General features: G+C 39.9%; 1 protein-coding gene across 1 annotated transcript in view; it reads left to right on the top strand.

The window, feature by feature from the left end:
• The first annotated feature begins 1300 nt into the window (after window positions 1-1300).
• Window positions 1301-17790, top strand: part of LOC121305321 (ankyrin repeat and death domain-containing protein 1B-like) — a 24649-nt gene continuing 8159 nt past the window's right edge. The window contains exons 1-9 of the mRNA XM_041236934.1: window positions 1301-1529; window positions 7478-7578; window positions 8150-8248; window positions 8679-8777; window positions 14816-14920; window positions 15047-15151; window positions 15848-15949; window positions 16210-16308; window positions 17632-17730. Of these exons, the coding sequence (XP_041092868.1) occupies window positions 1355-1529; window positions 7478-7578; window positions 8150-8248; window positions 8679-8777; window positions 14816-14920; window positions 15047-15151; window positions 15848-15949; window positions 16210-16308; window positions 17632-17730 (984 nt within the window). The 5' untranslated portion in view covers window positions 1301-1354. The remainder of the gene's footprint in view (window positions 1530-7477; window positions 7579-8149; window positions 8249-8678; window positions 8778-14815; window positions 14921-15046; window positions 15152-15847; window positions 15950-16209; window positions 16309-17631; window positions 17731-17790) is intronic.

Here is a 17790-nt window from a genome sequence, read left to right as displayed (position 1 = left end):
AAGAAATTGAGCTGAGTGCATCTCACACTAAGGAGCTTAGTTCAATAAATACACTGTGCAAGACAGACTGAATAGGCTGGGCTAGCATAGGAGCGGAATTTGCATTTCCACAGATCACTAATCTATATCTTAGCTGGTCGGTCCAGGTATCTGCTGCCTAGCTAGTCCACATCTAAACTAGCACCATATCAGAATACTGAATTACTGTACCTGAACTTGTAACCATGTTATACAGAGCTGAATGGAAGATTTGAACTAAATTCAAAGCAGACATTTCTCGACAGAATGAACAGAGTTGCAGTGTTTTGCTGCTGTTTTCAGATTAACTCTTTGTCAGCGATCATCAGCCACTGAAAGCAGGACGAGGCCAATTTACATCTCAAAGCAATCTTCATTTGAAGAAAACAGCTGCCTTAAAGCCTAATTACTTTAAACTATGTGGAGAACAATGAAAATCAAATCATCTTTTAAATAATGCAGAGCTTTATAAATGTCAGGATCCACCAGTGCTGTGTTTTTTTTTTTTTTTTTTTTGTTTGTTTGGGTTTTTTTTTACATACAAATGTTACGTATATATAGAAAAGAATAACACTATTAAGTTGCTTCTTACATTTGTTTTTTTAATTTAGAAGATTTTAGTTCTTCTCCACAAAGCTCTACAAATACACCTCAATTCAGTGCTAGCAGACCGCCAACTTATTAAAAAAAATGTTAACCTCAAAACAAAAGAAAACAAAATAATTTTTTTTCCCCAGTTGATACTTTATAATAAATTTTTAAAAAGCCCAAACATGCATTCAAAAAGGAGGTCTCTGTTCAGCTTGATTTTGGTTGATTTAGGTACATTTTTCATCCCGGCTTCCCAGTTCCTGAACTGTAAAGGTGATGTTGAAAGGCTGTGTGCTTGCCTTGCTATAACTCTCTGGTGTATTCTTAGTGACAGTACATGACAAAGGCCCTTGTTGAGAGAACAGCAAGAAAGGCTAATGATGTCACATGTCTCCCTTACGATCCACCGAGTCTCCCTTACATAAACGGCCTGTGCAGAACTGACATTATTTTCAAATGACAGCATTTAATAAAATGCTGTAGCTTAGTAGCTTGTGCGAGTGATTGATGTCTGTGTTCATTGCAGAGACGCACACTTAGAAAATGAAATAATCACTACCAGAGCACTGCAGGAAGAGGAAAAAAAAAAGAAACTGGAGGTGAGCTGGCAGGATTATTAGCAAATTTTTGATGGGTGTGAACACAGTGTCTGTTTACAGAACAGGTTTCACCTCATTTGGTCCAGGAACAAGGGAGCGTACAGCACCTCGTCTATAGTAGCAGTGCTAACAGCCAGCACTCCACCATGGAAGTGGCTTCAACTTTAAGAGACAAAATGAAGAAAATTTATGATTTAAAAAAGGAAAATCTAAACCCAAAGAACTGGGTGAACGCTGATAATGTGAAGGGGTTGAAAGAGAAGGTTCTGCACAATGATACTGAATCAGACATAGACAAAAGCTTTGACAATAAGGAGATGTGTAAGTAGCGAATGTTATGACTTTTACAGTATTTGGTTTCTTCTGTAAAACATGTTAATTTAATATTATTATTATTGGTTTGTTTGGTAGACACCTTTATCCAAGACGACTTATAGGTGTTACAGGGCAATACAAAGTTACAGAATAATAAAAATAATACCTAAATACAGTACAGTGTCAGAAATTGCACACTAAAGAGATGACTTTTTAATAATCGAGAAAATCACACAGACTAATTTGAAGTTTTAACGAATCAGAACAGCACAAGTGCTCTTTTCGGTTTATTAAATGTTTTAATGGATCGAGTAGTTACAAGCCTCTTTGGATCCCTGCTAATAGGCAGCCTGGGTGTTTCCAGTGCCTTTACAGCTTTAACAGCATTAGTCCTTCAATACAGTAATACATATATGGTTATCATATATTTATCTCTTAGGCAATAAAATACAAAAAGCTAAAAACTCCCACTGCTAAATTCTAGAACATTATATATGGAAGTGTAGTATAAGATATATTGAAAAATAAGAACTGTCTTCAAAAGGCAGAGACTCGTGAATACGACCAAACAGAAATCAGTTTTTCACAGGTCCTCAGAGCATTGATCACACAACTTGTAGTTAGCAAGTCTCGTGATACTTGACTGAGGTCTTGCTCTGGGCTGGGGTTAAATACACCTGTCTCTGGGAGGTCCCACAGTTGGTTAGTACATTTCTTAACAAAAACTAAATCATGAAGACGAAGGAACATTCAAAGCAAATCCAGAATAAAGTTCTTCAAAAGCACCAATCAAGGGTAGTATATGAGAACATTTCCAAGGCATTGACTATCCCCCAGAGCACAGTAAAGTCCATTATTAAGAAATAGAGAGCGAGAATATATGACACAACTGTGAATCTGTCTAGAATAGGCCTTCCTCAAAAACTGAGTATCCAGGTGAGAAGGGCACTAGTCAGGGAGGCCACCAAAAGGCCTATGGCAACTCTAAAGGAGTTACAGTCTTCCATGGCTGAGCTGGGAGACACTGCATATGGCAACAATAGCCCGGGTGCTTCACAAAAGTGGCCTTCATGGGAGAGTGGCAAAAAGAAAGCCATTGTTGAAAAAAACTCACATCAAATCTCGGCTAGAGTTTGCCAAAAGGCATGTGGGAGACCAAGTGGAAGAAGATTCTATGGTCTGATGAGACCAAAATAGAGCTTTTTGGCCTCAACGCTAAGCGCTATGTTTGGCGCAAGCCTAACCGCACATCATCCTGAGAACACCATCCCTACCGTGAAGCATGGTGGTGGCAGATTCTTTGCGTCAGGACCTGGAAAGCTTGTGAAGATAGAAGGCAAAATGGATGCAGCAAAGTACAGAGAAATCCTGGAGGAAAGAGATCTAAGACCTCTGCAAGAGACCTGGGACTTGGGAGAAGATTCATCTTCCTGCAGGACTATGACCCCAAACATACAGCCAAAGTCACACTAGAGTGGCTTAAAAACAAAAAGGTCAATGTCCTGGAGTGGCCCAGTCAAAGCCCGGACCTCAATCCAATTGAGAATATGTGGAAAGAGTTGAAAATTGCTGTTCACCAAAGGTCCCCATCCAACTTGATGGAGCTTGAGCAATTTTGCAAAGAAGAATGGGCAAAAATTGCAGTGTCCAGATGTGCAAAGCTTGTAGAAACTTATCCAAATAGACTCATGGCTGTAATTGCTGCCAAAGGAGCCTCTACCAAATATTGACTCAAGGGAGTAAATATTTATGCAATCAATTATTTTCTGTTTTGTATTTGTAATTAATTTAGAACAGTTTGTATATTTTATTTTTTACTTTGACATTATGGACTTTTTTGTGTTGATCAGTGGCAAAAACTCCTGATGGGCCCTTTGCTACCTTCTGACTCCGGGTACACGCATATAAGATTTTATGTGAAATAAACTAACACCCACTAACAGCAACACTGAGTCACTCACACGGCAGGAATCTTCTACACAACGTATGTGGTGCGTTCCACACAATCTGGAATGCTTTTGCTTTAATAACTCCATTTTGCTGTTCATTCCCAGTTGAGCCAACAAGGAGTGGTTCTAATTTCCTTGGACTCTCCCCTGAACTCTCCAGCATGTACCTGTTCTACGTGAGCTCTGACACTTAGAGCTTATTCTTAGGATCCTGAAATATAGGAAACGCATAGAAAACTACTGTCACAGATTATATCCTGCAACAGAGATTAAACTCTGATTACTATGTAACCACCAAGACAAATGGACTGTAAAACATGTTTATTTGATACTTCTATCAGGTTTCACTGGATTTATTTTTAACTGAATTTATTTGATTTAAATCTGCAACCGGATGTAGTAGGTAGACATTCTGGCAACCAGTTGATTGCGTTTTCAACATTGAAACTTAATTACCACAACTGTGTAATGAAATGACGAATAATGACTTAATGGATTGCCCTGCAGGCTGTTTGTTTAGAATGGTATTCAGAATGACTTGGATAAAATGAAAACGTGTGTCAAAATAAAAATGTGATTTATTTATGTTTTTTGTGTTTTTTTTCGTAATAAGGGGCCCTTTGCTACCTTCTGACTCCGGGTACACGTATATATTGGTAGTGGTGGATTACACAACGCGATACCCGGAGGCAGTTCCATTGAGGTCCACTAGTGCAGCTGCAATAGCCACCAAATTAGCGCAGATTATGACTAGAGTAGGGATCCCCAAGGAGATTTTGACTGATCACGGAATCCATTTTTTGTCCAATACGTTACAGCAGGTGTACAAAATATTGAAAATACGTCCCATCAAGACGTCCGTTTATCATCCACAATCGGACAGTTTGGTTGAACGCTTTAATCTGACTTTAAAGTCGATGCTGAGGCTATTCGTAACACAGGAGCAGAAACATTGGGCATCGCTTCTTCCCTACCTGCTTTTTGCAGTAAGTGCCACAGAGTTCACTGGGGTTCTCCCTCTTTGAGCTCCTGTACGGCCGGCAGCATCGCGGCATTCTCGACCTGCTGAGAGAGGGGTGGGAGGAGCACAAAGACTCGTCTAAAAATGTAGTGAAGTATGTGTTCCTACTACGAGATCACCGGGATTTGGTCGGTCGTTTGGCCCAAGACAATCTCAGATCGGCTCAGCACCGACAACAGCAGCATTACAACAAAAATGCACGGATTTGAACCTTTCGACCAGGGGACAAGGTAATGCTGCTACTTTCCTCATCCGAATCGAAACTGTGTGCTAAATGGCAGGGGCCATATGAGGTGATTCGGGCTATAGGGAAAGTAAATTATGAAATTAGACAGCCCGATCTCCGGAATGAACGTGATATTTACCATGTTAATTTGTTAAAGCCGTGGCAGGCAAGGGAGGTCTTATTTATCGCCCCAGGCAATATGGAGGATGATTTAGGCCCCTGTCCAGAGACCCCCAGCACCAGAGCGATTGCAACGGGGGAACAATTGGTTCCGGATCAGCAAAGAGCGCTGCAGAAACTGATTGAGGAGTTCAGCGATGTTTTTTCTGATGTGCCCGGTAGGACAAACTTAGTTGAATATGACATTATCTCTCCACCAGGTGTCACAGTGCGAGAGAGACCGTACCGGATCCCGGAAAGTCGGCGAAGTGGCGTTCGCAAAGAGGTACAGGGTATGCTCGAGCTTGGGGTGATTGAGCCTTCCAGGAGCGAGTGGTGCAGTCCGATCGTCATAGTGGCTAAGAAAGACGGCACCAACCGCTTCTGTGTGGATTTCAGAAAGGTGAACGCTATTGCTAAGTTCGATGCATATTCCATGCCTCAAAAAAGAGTGCTCCAAATTTAATTAAATGGTCAGCTGAGTGTCAGGGGGCGTTTGATACTATTAAGCGTACACTTTGCCAGGCCCCCACTCTTATTGCTCCAGATTTCACCAAGAGATTCATCCTCCACACTGACGCATCGGATGTAGGTTGGGGTGCAGTCTTGTCCCAAAAAGTAGCTGGAGTAGAGCACCCGATATTGTACCTAAGTAAAAAAATGTTACCTCGGGAACGTAACTACTCCGTAGTCGAAAAAGAGTGTTTGGCCATTAAATGGGCTACTCATTCTTTACGATACTACCTGCTGAGACACTCATTTGATCTGGTCACAGACCACGCCCCACTCACGGGGTTAAGCACAATGAAGGACAGCAATGCCTGGATAACTCGGTGGTATCTGGCATTGTAGCCCTTCATGTACCACATGGTACACCGTGCGGGAAGGACCACCAAAATGCGAATTATTTTTCCCGGGAGGGGGGAGTAATGGAGAAGGTAGATTTAGCCGAGTGTTCCTTCGGCTCCACTCTGAGTGGTGGGATATGTGACAGAAATGTGAGTTCTGGTGATGAATCTTCCTCCCGACCTATGAGGGCGCTAAAGAACGAGAGGAGAAGTATCTGGAAAGGCTGGCCTGACAGTTCGTTTCCGGGTCAGGGAAGTGGGTCAGCCTGGAAAGAAGTTGTAAGTTGTAAGACCGTATTGATTTGAAAGGTAAACGAGAGGTAGCTGCAAGTAATAAGGCAGCTGCACCCGTTTACCTAGCTATCATGCGGGATTACATATAGGGGCCAGGGTAACGCTGATCTTTTCCTTCGTTTGGGTAACGTGAGGAGAGAAGGACTGAGAGAGGAGCTCTCAGAGTGTATTGCGTGTTGTGTGTTGTCTTTGTTTGTTTATAATTGTCTGTCTTTTTCGCACCACTAGACAGTTAACGCACACCTCCGGAGCTGTCGCCACGTAAAGCACTATCCGGAGCACCACTGCACAGAGCACCTGCACGTTTGAATATCACCCAGGACTGGTGACCGTGCCTTTGTTTGTGTTTGAGACTGTACTGTGTTCATCACCATCCCCGCGCTTTACACATTGTTGTGTACTGCCGGGGATTTATTATTTGACGGTCACCAGACCTGGAAACGGCACAAGTAAACACTTGTTCACTGAATCACTGTTGTCTGTTCATCACTCCTGCACCGCATCACCGCTACACCTGTTCCCCTTACCAACCACTTTGCCACACGCTCCTATCATTTTTCTTTGTATTGTTAATATCCTCACAACTTTTTACTCTTCTTTAAAGTCTGTTTCAAAGCTCTTTTCAAAATGCCCACTCCTGTGCACTGACAGCGTAAGGATTATTGCCCACATTGTCAAACAGGTAACACCGCAATAATCCATGATGTGGTACGGAACAGAAAAGCCAGAGCACCTGTTATGTTTTTTTTTTTTTTTTAATTTTTTTCCTGCAGTGATTTATTGTGAGGACAGATCTCAAACCCCAGTGCACAAAAGCAGACATTTTGAAAAGAGCTTTGAAACAGACTTTAAAGAAGTATAAAAAGTTGTGAGGATTTTAACAATAAAATGAAAAATGACAGGTACATTATTTAAACATTTGTAGCAACACTTGGGGATATAACGCTATAGTTTCAGAACCCCTTACTTACTCTTTGTCTTCTTGCATTTTAATGTAATAAAGAGTACCTTGACAGCAAAGTGTATCTTATTAAGAAAAAGAGTAGTTACATACATGATAAGGGTTCTTCAAACACAACAAACTACTAGAAAATCAAGAACACTGGCAAGAGCATTTCAGCATTACCAGCTTCCCTGTCGGTCTCTCCTAGAACTGGTGGCACAGGCTTCCTCTTCATATAAACCAGACCAGCTCATCCGATCTTATTTTTCTACAGTAGTTCTCAGAAAAAAAGAGTTGGGCCTGGATACAGTTGGATGGGAGAACTCCAGGGAGTATCAGGTGTTGGAGGAAGTGACACAGCTCAGTGTTGTTAGGGGGTGCTGTAGGAAACGTAAATTAATAGTTTCCCCTTCCCTGAGTGATTCTTTTTTTTTTTTTTTTTTTTAACACTATGACAGAACCATTCTGTTTTTATGAGGGATATCAACCACACTTTAAATGTGTCCCATTACAGTATTACAGATTGAGAGGGACTTCATTGAAGCTGCTAAAAGAAATGACGTGCCGACAATGAAAATTCTCGAAAAGAACGTTAACATCAATGCAAGGAACGTTGTAAGTAAATTATCTAGGAAATATCCACATTTCTAAAGACAAGGCTTCTCTTCACTATCGTGTCAGCCCATATACAACATACTACAGGACTGTAACAAAACACTACAGTGTCAGCCCATATACAACATACTACAGGACTGTACCAAAGCACTATAGTGTCTTATAATATATTATTGTACGTGGCATGCTATAAAAAACAACAGTGTTTTTGGATGGTGTTATAGATTTTTTTTATTATTAAGACATTTTACAGAAAGCATGACGATTTAAATAAGGTTAAAACAGACATACTGTAAACATTGCCACACTGTCTCCTCTTTGTCACCCCGACATCGCAAATTCAGGGAGCCTAATTATAATGAAAAGAACCAATTAATTTCAGTTTAAGAAAAAAACAGCAGACTTTCATCAGATAAACATGCATGTACCGATGTTCAGAGATGTTGAATATACAAACAAGGAACAATAAGAAAAGCCATGATCAGATTCCTTCTCTTGTTAGATTGCAGGTTCTTGATAGACATGTTGATCTTCACCCTTCTTTTAAAGAATCTGAATGTTTTATTTTTAGAATGGCCGCACGGCACTTCATTTTGCAGTTGCAAGAAAGCACAAGGAACCTGTGGAGCTCCTGTTAAGAAGGAAAGCTAGAGTGGACATTGCTGACAAGGTACAAGGGCACTAGCAGCTGACCGCTCCTTCATGCCAACTTCATACAACAGCTTTTCTACAATACGTTTTGTAAGGTGTGTCCCTAGTCTGAATAAGTCCCCAGCTCTGGCTGACCGGGCCACATAAGTATCCCACAGAAGAAGAGGTTTTTTAAAAGGATAATGTTGTTTATTTAGTGAAACTCACATACTGATTATTCTGTGAAATGGTACTTTATTGCAACAACTCTTAATCTTAATGAACATATACATTCTTAAAAGTGGTCTGCTATACATCACGCTTTGTTCAGCTACTCAACTAACCTCATGGACACACTACAACAACTTATAAAATCTTATCGTCAGCCGCAATCAATGACATTTATTGATTTCACCATTGTAATCCTCTAAGAAGCTGTTCAAAACACTTCCTAATTTTATTTTTTTCAGCATGGAGTAACAGCTCTTCACCTCGCTGCGTGGTTTGGATGTCTGGACATCATGACACTGCTAGTGCAAGCTGGTGCAGAACAGAAAGCTTTAAACTTAGTAAGAGTTTGCTTTGCACTAACATATTTATATAGTACGTGTCTGAAGTCAGGGAGCTCAGATGGCCACAGTATTGGTGTGTGTTGCTAAGATCAATAATGACATAATGTCATGGCTGGCCATAGAGTGCAGTGGCTCTCAAAAGTATTCACCCCCCTTGGACTTTTCCACGTTTTATTGTGTTACATCATGGAATCAAAATGGATTTAATTAGGAGTTTTTTCCATTGATCAACACAAAAAAAGTCCATAATGTCAAAGTGAAAAATAAAATCTACAACTTGTTCTAATTTTATTACAAATGCAAAACAGAAAATAATTGATTGCATAAGTATTCACCCCCTTGAGTCAATATTTGGCAGAGGCACCTTTGGCAGCAATTACAGCCATGAGTTTCTTTGGATAAGTCTCTACCAGCTTTGCACATCTGGACACTGCAATTTTTGCCCATTCTTCTTTGCAAAATTGCTCAAGCTCCGTCAAGTTGAATGGGGACCTTTGGTGAACATCAATTTTCAACTCTTTCCACATTTTCTCAATTGGATTGAGATCCGGGCTTTGACTGGGCCACTCCAGGGCCCTGTTCCTCATAGCTGTTCCTCAGAAGGTTCATTTATAAGCTGTTGCTCAGTCAGGCTGAAAAAAGTTGCTCTCTCTTTCAACGTCATCTTTTGTGAAGATAATTGTTTCAGTGCTCTGCGATTCTCCCTTTGAGGAGCATGAGCACACACAATTACCTGGATTTCTTAAGACAGAATCGAGTTAACGAGACACTTTTAGCCTGTATTCACCGTTGATGAACGGAGATAGCCTGAATAGTTAAACCAGCTAAGAGGAACAGGGCCCAGGACATTGACTTTTTTGTTTTTAAGCCACTCCAGTGTGGTTTTGGCTGTTTGTTTGGGGTCATTGTCCTGCTGGAAGATGAATCTTCTCCCAAGTCCCAGGTCTCTTACAGACTTCAGTAGGTTTTACTCCAGGATTTCTCTGTACTTTGCTGCATCCATTTGGCCCTCTATTTTCACGAGCTTTCCAGGCCCTGATGCAGAGAAGCATCCTCATAGCATGATGCTGCCACCACCATGCTTCACGGCAGGGATGTTGTTCTCAGGATAATGTGCGGTGTTAGGCTTACGCCAAACATATCGCTTAGCGTTGAGACCCAGAAAGCTCTATTTTGGTCATATCAAACTATAGAGTCTTCTTCCACTTGGTCTCAGAGTCTCCCACATCCCTTCTGGAAAACTCTAGCTGAGATTTGATGTGAGTTTTTGTCAACAATGGCTTTCTTTTTGCCACTCTCCCATAAAGGCCAGTTTTGTGAAGCACCTGGGCTATTGTTGCCGTATGCACAGTGTCTCAAAGCTCAGCCATGGAAGACTGTAACTCTTTAGAGTTGCCATAGGCCTCTTGGTGGCCTCCCTTACTAGTGCCCTTCTTGCCCGGTTACTCAGTTTTTGAGGACGGCCTGTTCTAGACACAGTTGTGCCATATTCTATCCATTTCTTAATAACAGACTTTACTGTCCTCCGGGTGATATTCAATGCCTTGGAAATGTTCTTATATCCTACCCCTGATTGGTTCTTTTTAAGAACCTTATTCAGGATTTGCTTTGAATTTTCCTTCATCTTCATGATGTATTTTTTGTTAGGAAATGTACTAACCAACTGTGGGACCTCCCAGAGACAGGTGTATTTAACCTGAAATCATGTCAAACACCTTAATTGCACACAGGTGGACTCCATTCAACTAATTATGTGACGCCTAAAGACAATTGGTTGCACCAGAGCTTATTTAGGTGTGTCTTAGCAAAGGGACTGTATACTTATGCAATCAATTATTTTCTGTGTTGTATTTGTAATTAATTTAGAACAATTTGTAGATTTTATTTTTCACTGTGACATTATTGATTTTTTTGTGTTGATCAGTGGCAAAAATTAAATTAAAAATTAAATTAAATCCATTTTGATTCCATGTTGAAACACAGTAAAATGTGGAAAAATCCAAGGGGGGGTGAATACTTCTGAGAGCCACTGTAGGTGGTCAAATGTTTGAATATTTTGGTTGCTGGATCAACAGCATTGATTTTCAGAAAGAACGTACGAGTGGCAAACCTACATCACACTAATGATGTTTATCCCTAAAAACACGTCCCAAAACTCCCCATAATACAGTGAAATTCAATAGACTGCCCTCACTTTCCAGCTAGGGATTTCTGGTATCGACCACTGCTGGACTCCTGCAATATTTTCAACCTTAAACCAATTAAACATAACAATGTACAATATCTAAAACTTGAAGCTACTGCACTAACAAGTAACTATGATGTGATAGGTGTTACAGAAACGTGGTTGTCTGAGAGTGATGGGGATGAATATAATATTTGTGGGTATACACTGTATAGGAAAGACAGGCAGGACAGAAGAGGAGGAGGGGTAGCGCTATACATAAGAAACAGTCTTGAAGCCCAGGTGTTAAACCTGGACAAAGAAAATAAAACCGAATCAATATGGGTCAGAATAACGGACAAAAATTCAAAGGGCATAATAATAGGAGCATGCTATAGACCGCCAGATTCAGACAGTGAGCACAATAATCTGTTATACAATGACATTAGAAATGCGTGTAGCAAAGGAGAAGCCATACTAATGGGGGATTTCAACTTCCCCCAAATAAAATGGGAAAACCCGATGGGTAGCACAAAGGATGAAATAGAAATGGTGGAAATGACAAATGACTGCTTCCTAACACAATTTGTCAAGGCACCGACTAGAGGGGAGGCATGCCTTGATTTAGTCTTTTCAAATAACGAAGATAGAATAACTAAAACAGAGGTCAGAGAACCACTGGCAAACTCAGACCACAACATGGTCTCATTTGAAGTGTTTAAAACCCCAAAAGTAATGACTAAAGCTAAGGTTTACAATTTTAGAAAAGCAAACTATGAAGGTATGAAACAGAGACTAACAGAAGTAGATTGGAGTAAAATAGAGAAAACACCCACAGAAGAAGGATGGTTGTTCTTCAAAAATGTAGTACTAGAGGCGCAAAACAATTATATCTCTAAAGTAGACAAATCTAAATGTAAAACTAAATTGCCAAAATGGTTTAATAGATCAATTAAAAAAAAATATTCAGCGAAAAAAGGCACTTTATAGAGCGTTAAAAAAGGACCAAAAAGAAAGTACGCAGAAAGAGTACACAGAACTGCAAACACCAGTCAAAAAGGAAGTTAGAAAGGCCAAGAGAGAAATAGAAATGAACATTGCTAAGGGAGCTAAAACCAATTCCAAAATGTTTTTCCAATATTACAACAGCAAGCGAACATTCAAAGACGAGATTAAATGTTTAAGAGATACAAATGGCAAAATCGTAGATGAAGAAAAAAAAAATAGCAAATATATTAAATGATTACTTTTCACAAGGTTTTACAAAGGAAGATACTGACAACATGCCCCACATGTCATCCAGTTCCTATCCAGTTTTAAATAACTTTAACATAACTGAGGCAGAAGTGTTAAAGGGACTAGGAGCTCTTAAAATAAACAAATCCCCTGGGCCGGATGAGATCTTCCCAGTAGTACTCAAAGAAATGAAAGAAGTAATTTACAAACCGCTAACCAAGATCATGCAGCAGTCTCTTGACACAGGGGTGGTACCGACAGACTGGAAAATTGCAAACGTAATACCGATCCACAAAAAGGGAAACAAAACTGAACCAGGTAACTACAGACCAGTAAGCCTGACTTCTATTATATGCAAACTTATGGAAACTATAATAAGATCCAAAATGGAAAATTACCTATATGGTAACAGGGTTCTGGGAGACAGTCAACATGGTTTTAGGAAAGGGAGATCGTGTCTAACTAACTTGCTTGACGCAACATCGATAATGGATAATTGCAAAGCATATGACATGGTTTATTTAGATTTCCAGAAAGCTTTTGATAAAGTCCCGCACAAAAGATTAATTCTCAAACTGAACGCAGTTAGGGATTCAAGGAAACACATGTACATGGATTAGGGAGTGGTTAACATGTAGAAAACAGAAAGTACTTATTAGAGGAAAAACCTCAGAATGGAGTGTGGTAACCAGTGATGTACCACAGGGATCAGTATTAGGTCCTCTGCTATTCCTAATCTACATTAATGATTTAGATTCTGGTATACACTGTTGCAGCAGCAAAGGTCATTCAAAATGATCTAGACAAGATTCAGAATTGGGCAGACACATGGCAAATGACATTTAATAGAGAAAAGTGTAAGGTACTGCACGTAGGAAATAAAAATGTACATTATAAATATCATATGGGAGATACTGAAATTGAAGAAGGAATCTATGAAAAAGACCTAGGAGTTTTTGTTGACTCAGAAATGTCTTCATCTAGACAATGTGGGGAAGCTATAAAAAAGGCTAACAAGATGCTCGGATACATTGTGAAAAGTGTTGAATTTAAATCAAGGGAAGTAATGTTAAAACTGTACAATGCACTAGTAAGACCTCATCTTGAATATTGTGTGCAGTTCTGGTCACCTCGCTATAAAAAAGATATTGCTGCTCAGAAAGAGTGCAAAGAAGAGCGACCAGAATTATTCTTGGCTTAAAAGGCATGTCATATGCAGACAGGCTAAAAGAATTGTTCAGTCTTGAACAAAGAAGACTATGTGGCGACCTAATTCAAGCATTCAAAATTCTAAAAGGTATTGACAGTGTTGACACAAGGGACTTTTTCAGCCTGAAAAAAGAAACAAGGACCAGGGGTCACAAATGGAGTTTAGAAAAAGGGGCATTCAGAACAGAAAATAGGAGACACTTTTTTACACAGAGAATTGTGAGGGTCTGGAATCAACTCCCCAGTAATGTTGTTGAAGCTGACACCCTGGGATCCTTCAAGAAGCTGCTTGATGAGATTTTGGGATCAATAAGCTACTAACAACCAAACGAGCAAGATGAGCCAAATGGCCTCCTCTCGTTTGTAAACTTTCTTATCTGCTTTCAACGTCGTGTTTTAATTTGTTTGTTAAATTATAAAAGATTTTAACGAAACAATCCAATGTTGCAACATGAAGTGATTTGTCCTGTTATAAAATGATACTTTCACTGCAACGCTATCTTTCACACAAGTGGCAACAGGCATGTGTGATGTGATAGGTGACACTCCTCTGATTGTATTGTCAGCTGGAAAAAATCTGATATGATAGTCCTGTTATACAGCCAATAACAATCTAGAATACATAATATCTTTCAGAATACTTATTTCTGTAAATCTAAACGAATCATACACACCAGATATCCAGTTCCCTGGAAACGGACTGCTAGCTGTTCTCCCTTATTGATGTGTCTTAGAATTGTTCTGTCCTTTATTGTACAGCTATGGGTATTTTGATACTGCAAGAATGACCTTTTCTTCTGAAAGTGCGCAAGGGAAGCTGCTCCTCATTGGTCAGTTTGCCAGTTGTTTTTTTGAATACAGACAATATTTTACTCAAGGTTTTTAAAATAATAAGTCAGGGAAATTTGAAATACTGTCAGATATTATTTGCAATATTATATGCAAATTTCTTTTGACACAATCGCCAGCAAATGCTCCAAGTATTGACATAACCATGCTAAATTAATAACAGAATCCATTGTGTATTTTGTTGATGTTAGTACTCTGTCCACAGCAGACCATTCACATTTAGCATATGCAAGCTATTTAGAGTTCATATGTATTCATCATAATGCATTAGTAGCCATAGTCACAGTAAAAACAAAATGTTTTTTTTACTCTCTTAACAGAAACACGTACAGGTATTAAAAGCCTGCTATGAGCCCATGCTTCACCTGCAACACTACAATTCATCCTCCACAGTTCAACACAGTCTTTTTAGTATTTTCAATATATATTAGATCACTAATCCTAATCCCTATTGACTCTGACCCCAGCCCTCATACGCTGTACACCAGTTCAATAGCAATCAATAGACATCTGCTCAGTGTGTTCTTCATTCAGCCCTTCTGAAGATATAAATCATATTGTGCTTTCTCTCTTGAAGGATGGGATGAATATCATGCACTGCGCCGCTCTGAATGACAACACTGATATTGTGAAATACATTATTGATGACTTGCAGATGAAGCAGCTGGATAAACCTGACAAGGTAAAGCTCTAAGTATCCGTCAATAAAATTCAGTAGCTGACTGAACACGTTGGTGGTTCAGGTCCTCGCAATTCCTCCTGGCTAAATGGATCTCCCGTACATACAAGCTCTTCCTTACTGTTCTAGTCAAACAAGAAGCCCTTTCACCTGGCTGCTGAGCATGGCTGTCTGGAAATGGTGGAGATGATGATGGGAGAAGAATATAAGCTGTCCACCAAGGAGAAAGACCAGGTCATTAAACTCAATTCATTGTATTCTACAGTCTGTAATGGCATTGCATTAATAGTTCAGTCAGAACTAACATACATGAATTCAAGGTGTAGTAGGAATATTTGTTGTGTTCTAAGTTATCACTGTTGTGACAGAATCTAACCTGATATGATATACTGTACAATGCCATTATACAATGCTACATTCAGAGAGTGTTCATAAAATAGAGTACATGCTAATGAACACAGCTCACCCATCTGTAACAATCCATATGAAATTAACATGCCACAGGCAGCAGGATCCACACAAGTGTATTCTAGCAGGTTTGGATGGAATGTGGGAAACAGACCCTCAGACACTAGATGTGTAATCTGCAGGCTTCAAAGAAGTGCAAAAACAGACCCTCTTCATTCTTCATTAATTATCCTGCTGCAAAGCAATTGTGATCCGTCATTGAGGTGTCCAGCTGCAGGTGATTGGATCTCTGTTGCAGGCAGTCAGTCTCACTGGTGTGTTCAGTGTGGTAGGGGCTTAAGCCTTTGATTTTTAAAAAATTTTACACTATGATACAACTTTTCAAAATAGACTAGAAAATAAGGTTCTAAAATCGTACGCTGTGGGAAGTAGGAATGATGAGGTGCCCTTTTCACATAAGTCGAGGACAATGCAGGCACTGGACTGGACTGTACATATGTATATTTTTTGTGTTTATTTCAGGACAATAATACTGCATTACATCTTGCGGCTAAAAATGGGCATATAGAAGTTATAAAGCTGCTCCTTGACAGCTTTAAGGAGGAGCGAAATAAAGTAAATGAGGTATGTGAACTCGTACAGTTTTTCAATATTTACAGTGCCTGGACGAATATGTTCTTGAACTTTGTAAATCCATATTCATCACATTCAGCTGCATTCAATGTTATGTAGTAGATCAACAAAGGACAAAATAAATAAATACAAACAAAATCATAACACATGTGACCACCATCCATTTTCTTACTCCGCATCTTTTGAGTTTCTGAACATGTTTCCACTCTTGTTGTCTTTGGCCTGTTCCCCTTGTGTACAACACCATGCAGGCTGGCAAGACTGCCTTGTATTTGGCTTCTGAAGGAGGCTATTACGAATGCGTGGAAGTCTTGCTGAAAGCCGGATGTGATGTCAACATTGTGACAAAGGTAAGTGTAAACGTCAGTCATTTTTGGGGGTGTTTGCAATCATGCCAAGTGGTTCTAGGTTTTGATTATATTGACTTGTTATTATTTGTCTCTACATCTGCCTGTACCTGGCTTTGAGCTGCTCTGAGCTTCTCTGGAGCCTCCTAACTAAGAGCTGGAACTGCACAGCCCCGCCCACTAGACACGGTTCAAACCTGATTGCAATGGAATGAGGAAAGATGTTCAGTTCCGGACTCTGCAGATAACCTCAAAGTCAGGAAAAGGCTGATTTAGAGAAGGAGGACAGTCACTAAGTGTGGGAGCAGCAGCAACCAGAGCAGCTCTGAGTGATTGCAGACACCTGAACTAGTAGAAGAGTGTAAACGTGAAGCCACTCAATCACAGTTGAAGTTACTTTGTAGTGACAGGACGTGAGAACGACTGTGGTAGTGGATAGGGGTCAAGCGGGGAGGATGAGGGTCTCCACCAGTCTATCACATTGGGAGTGTCTAAATTCACTGGTCTTGAACACCTGCAGGTGGTGCGTCTAATCTCGGATGAGAATGATCAGGAAATATAATACGTAATGGCTATTTTATTTTATAAGTTCTTCCGTTTAGATTATAAAATTATAAACATAAAATCACTATTCTGCTTATTTTTGATCGCTAAATCATTGGTTTAAGCCAGGCATCGCGAAGGTGTTTCAGACTCAGTGGTTTCGTCACACTGCTGAATTTGACAATGCACCCCTTCTTTCAGAGACTCAGTAGGACCATTACAGTTAGGGGTGCCACCTCTGAGGTATAAAAGAACAGGACCTCCGAACGGAAGGGGAGCTGTTCAAAGTGTAAACTACCTTTAGAAATCCCTGTTCATCCAATAGGAAACATTGACAAAATTACTACTATAGTACTGACAACCCATTCATATTGAGAGTCAGTTGCAGTGATATTGTATCCTGATATATCTAAGTTATAGTACTGGCATTTAGCGTCCTGGGAAGGTGTATTGAATTTCCGGGACACCTTCCTCAGGGGAAAACAGGGACAGGTGGAAACCCTGTCCTGATTTGTATTTGTGTTTAGAACAGAAACACAAAGAAACAAGTGAGCTAAATATTAAATCACTTACAGACGCACGCACGCACGCACGCACGCACGCACACACGCACACACGCAAGCACATTGTTTTATGCTCCAATAATAAGTCATTAAAATGGTAAAGATAATCGTAAATAATATTTACAGTCGTGTTCTGAGCAATGTCATCCAATGGCTGTTCCTGATGAAAATGAATCTTAAATTCTAAATATTATGTTGCCTGGTTATTTGTTTTCTCCAGAATGGCAACAATGTGTTACATGGAGTGTCAGAAAGTGGCCATGCTTCCTTAGTGAAACTTCTAATTGATAACAGAGCTGACATGAACTGTCTGAATGATGTGAGTATGTCTAAAATTAATTTTCTTGCTACAGACAGAAAAGTATTTAAGAACATAAGA

The sequence above is a fragment of the Polyodon spathula genome, chromosome 2 (genome assembly GCF_017654505.1).
Source record: "Polyodon spathula isolate WHYD16114869_AA chromosome 2, ASM1765450v1, whole genome shotgun sequence".
NCBI lineage: Eukaryota > Metazoa > Chordata > Actinopteri > Acipenseriformes > Polyodontidae > Polyodon > Polyodon spathula.
The sequence above is the reverse complement of the archived record's forward strand: the minus strand, read 5'-3'. Positions and strand labels throughout refer to the sequence as shown.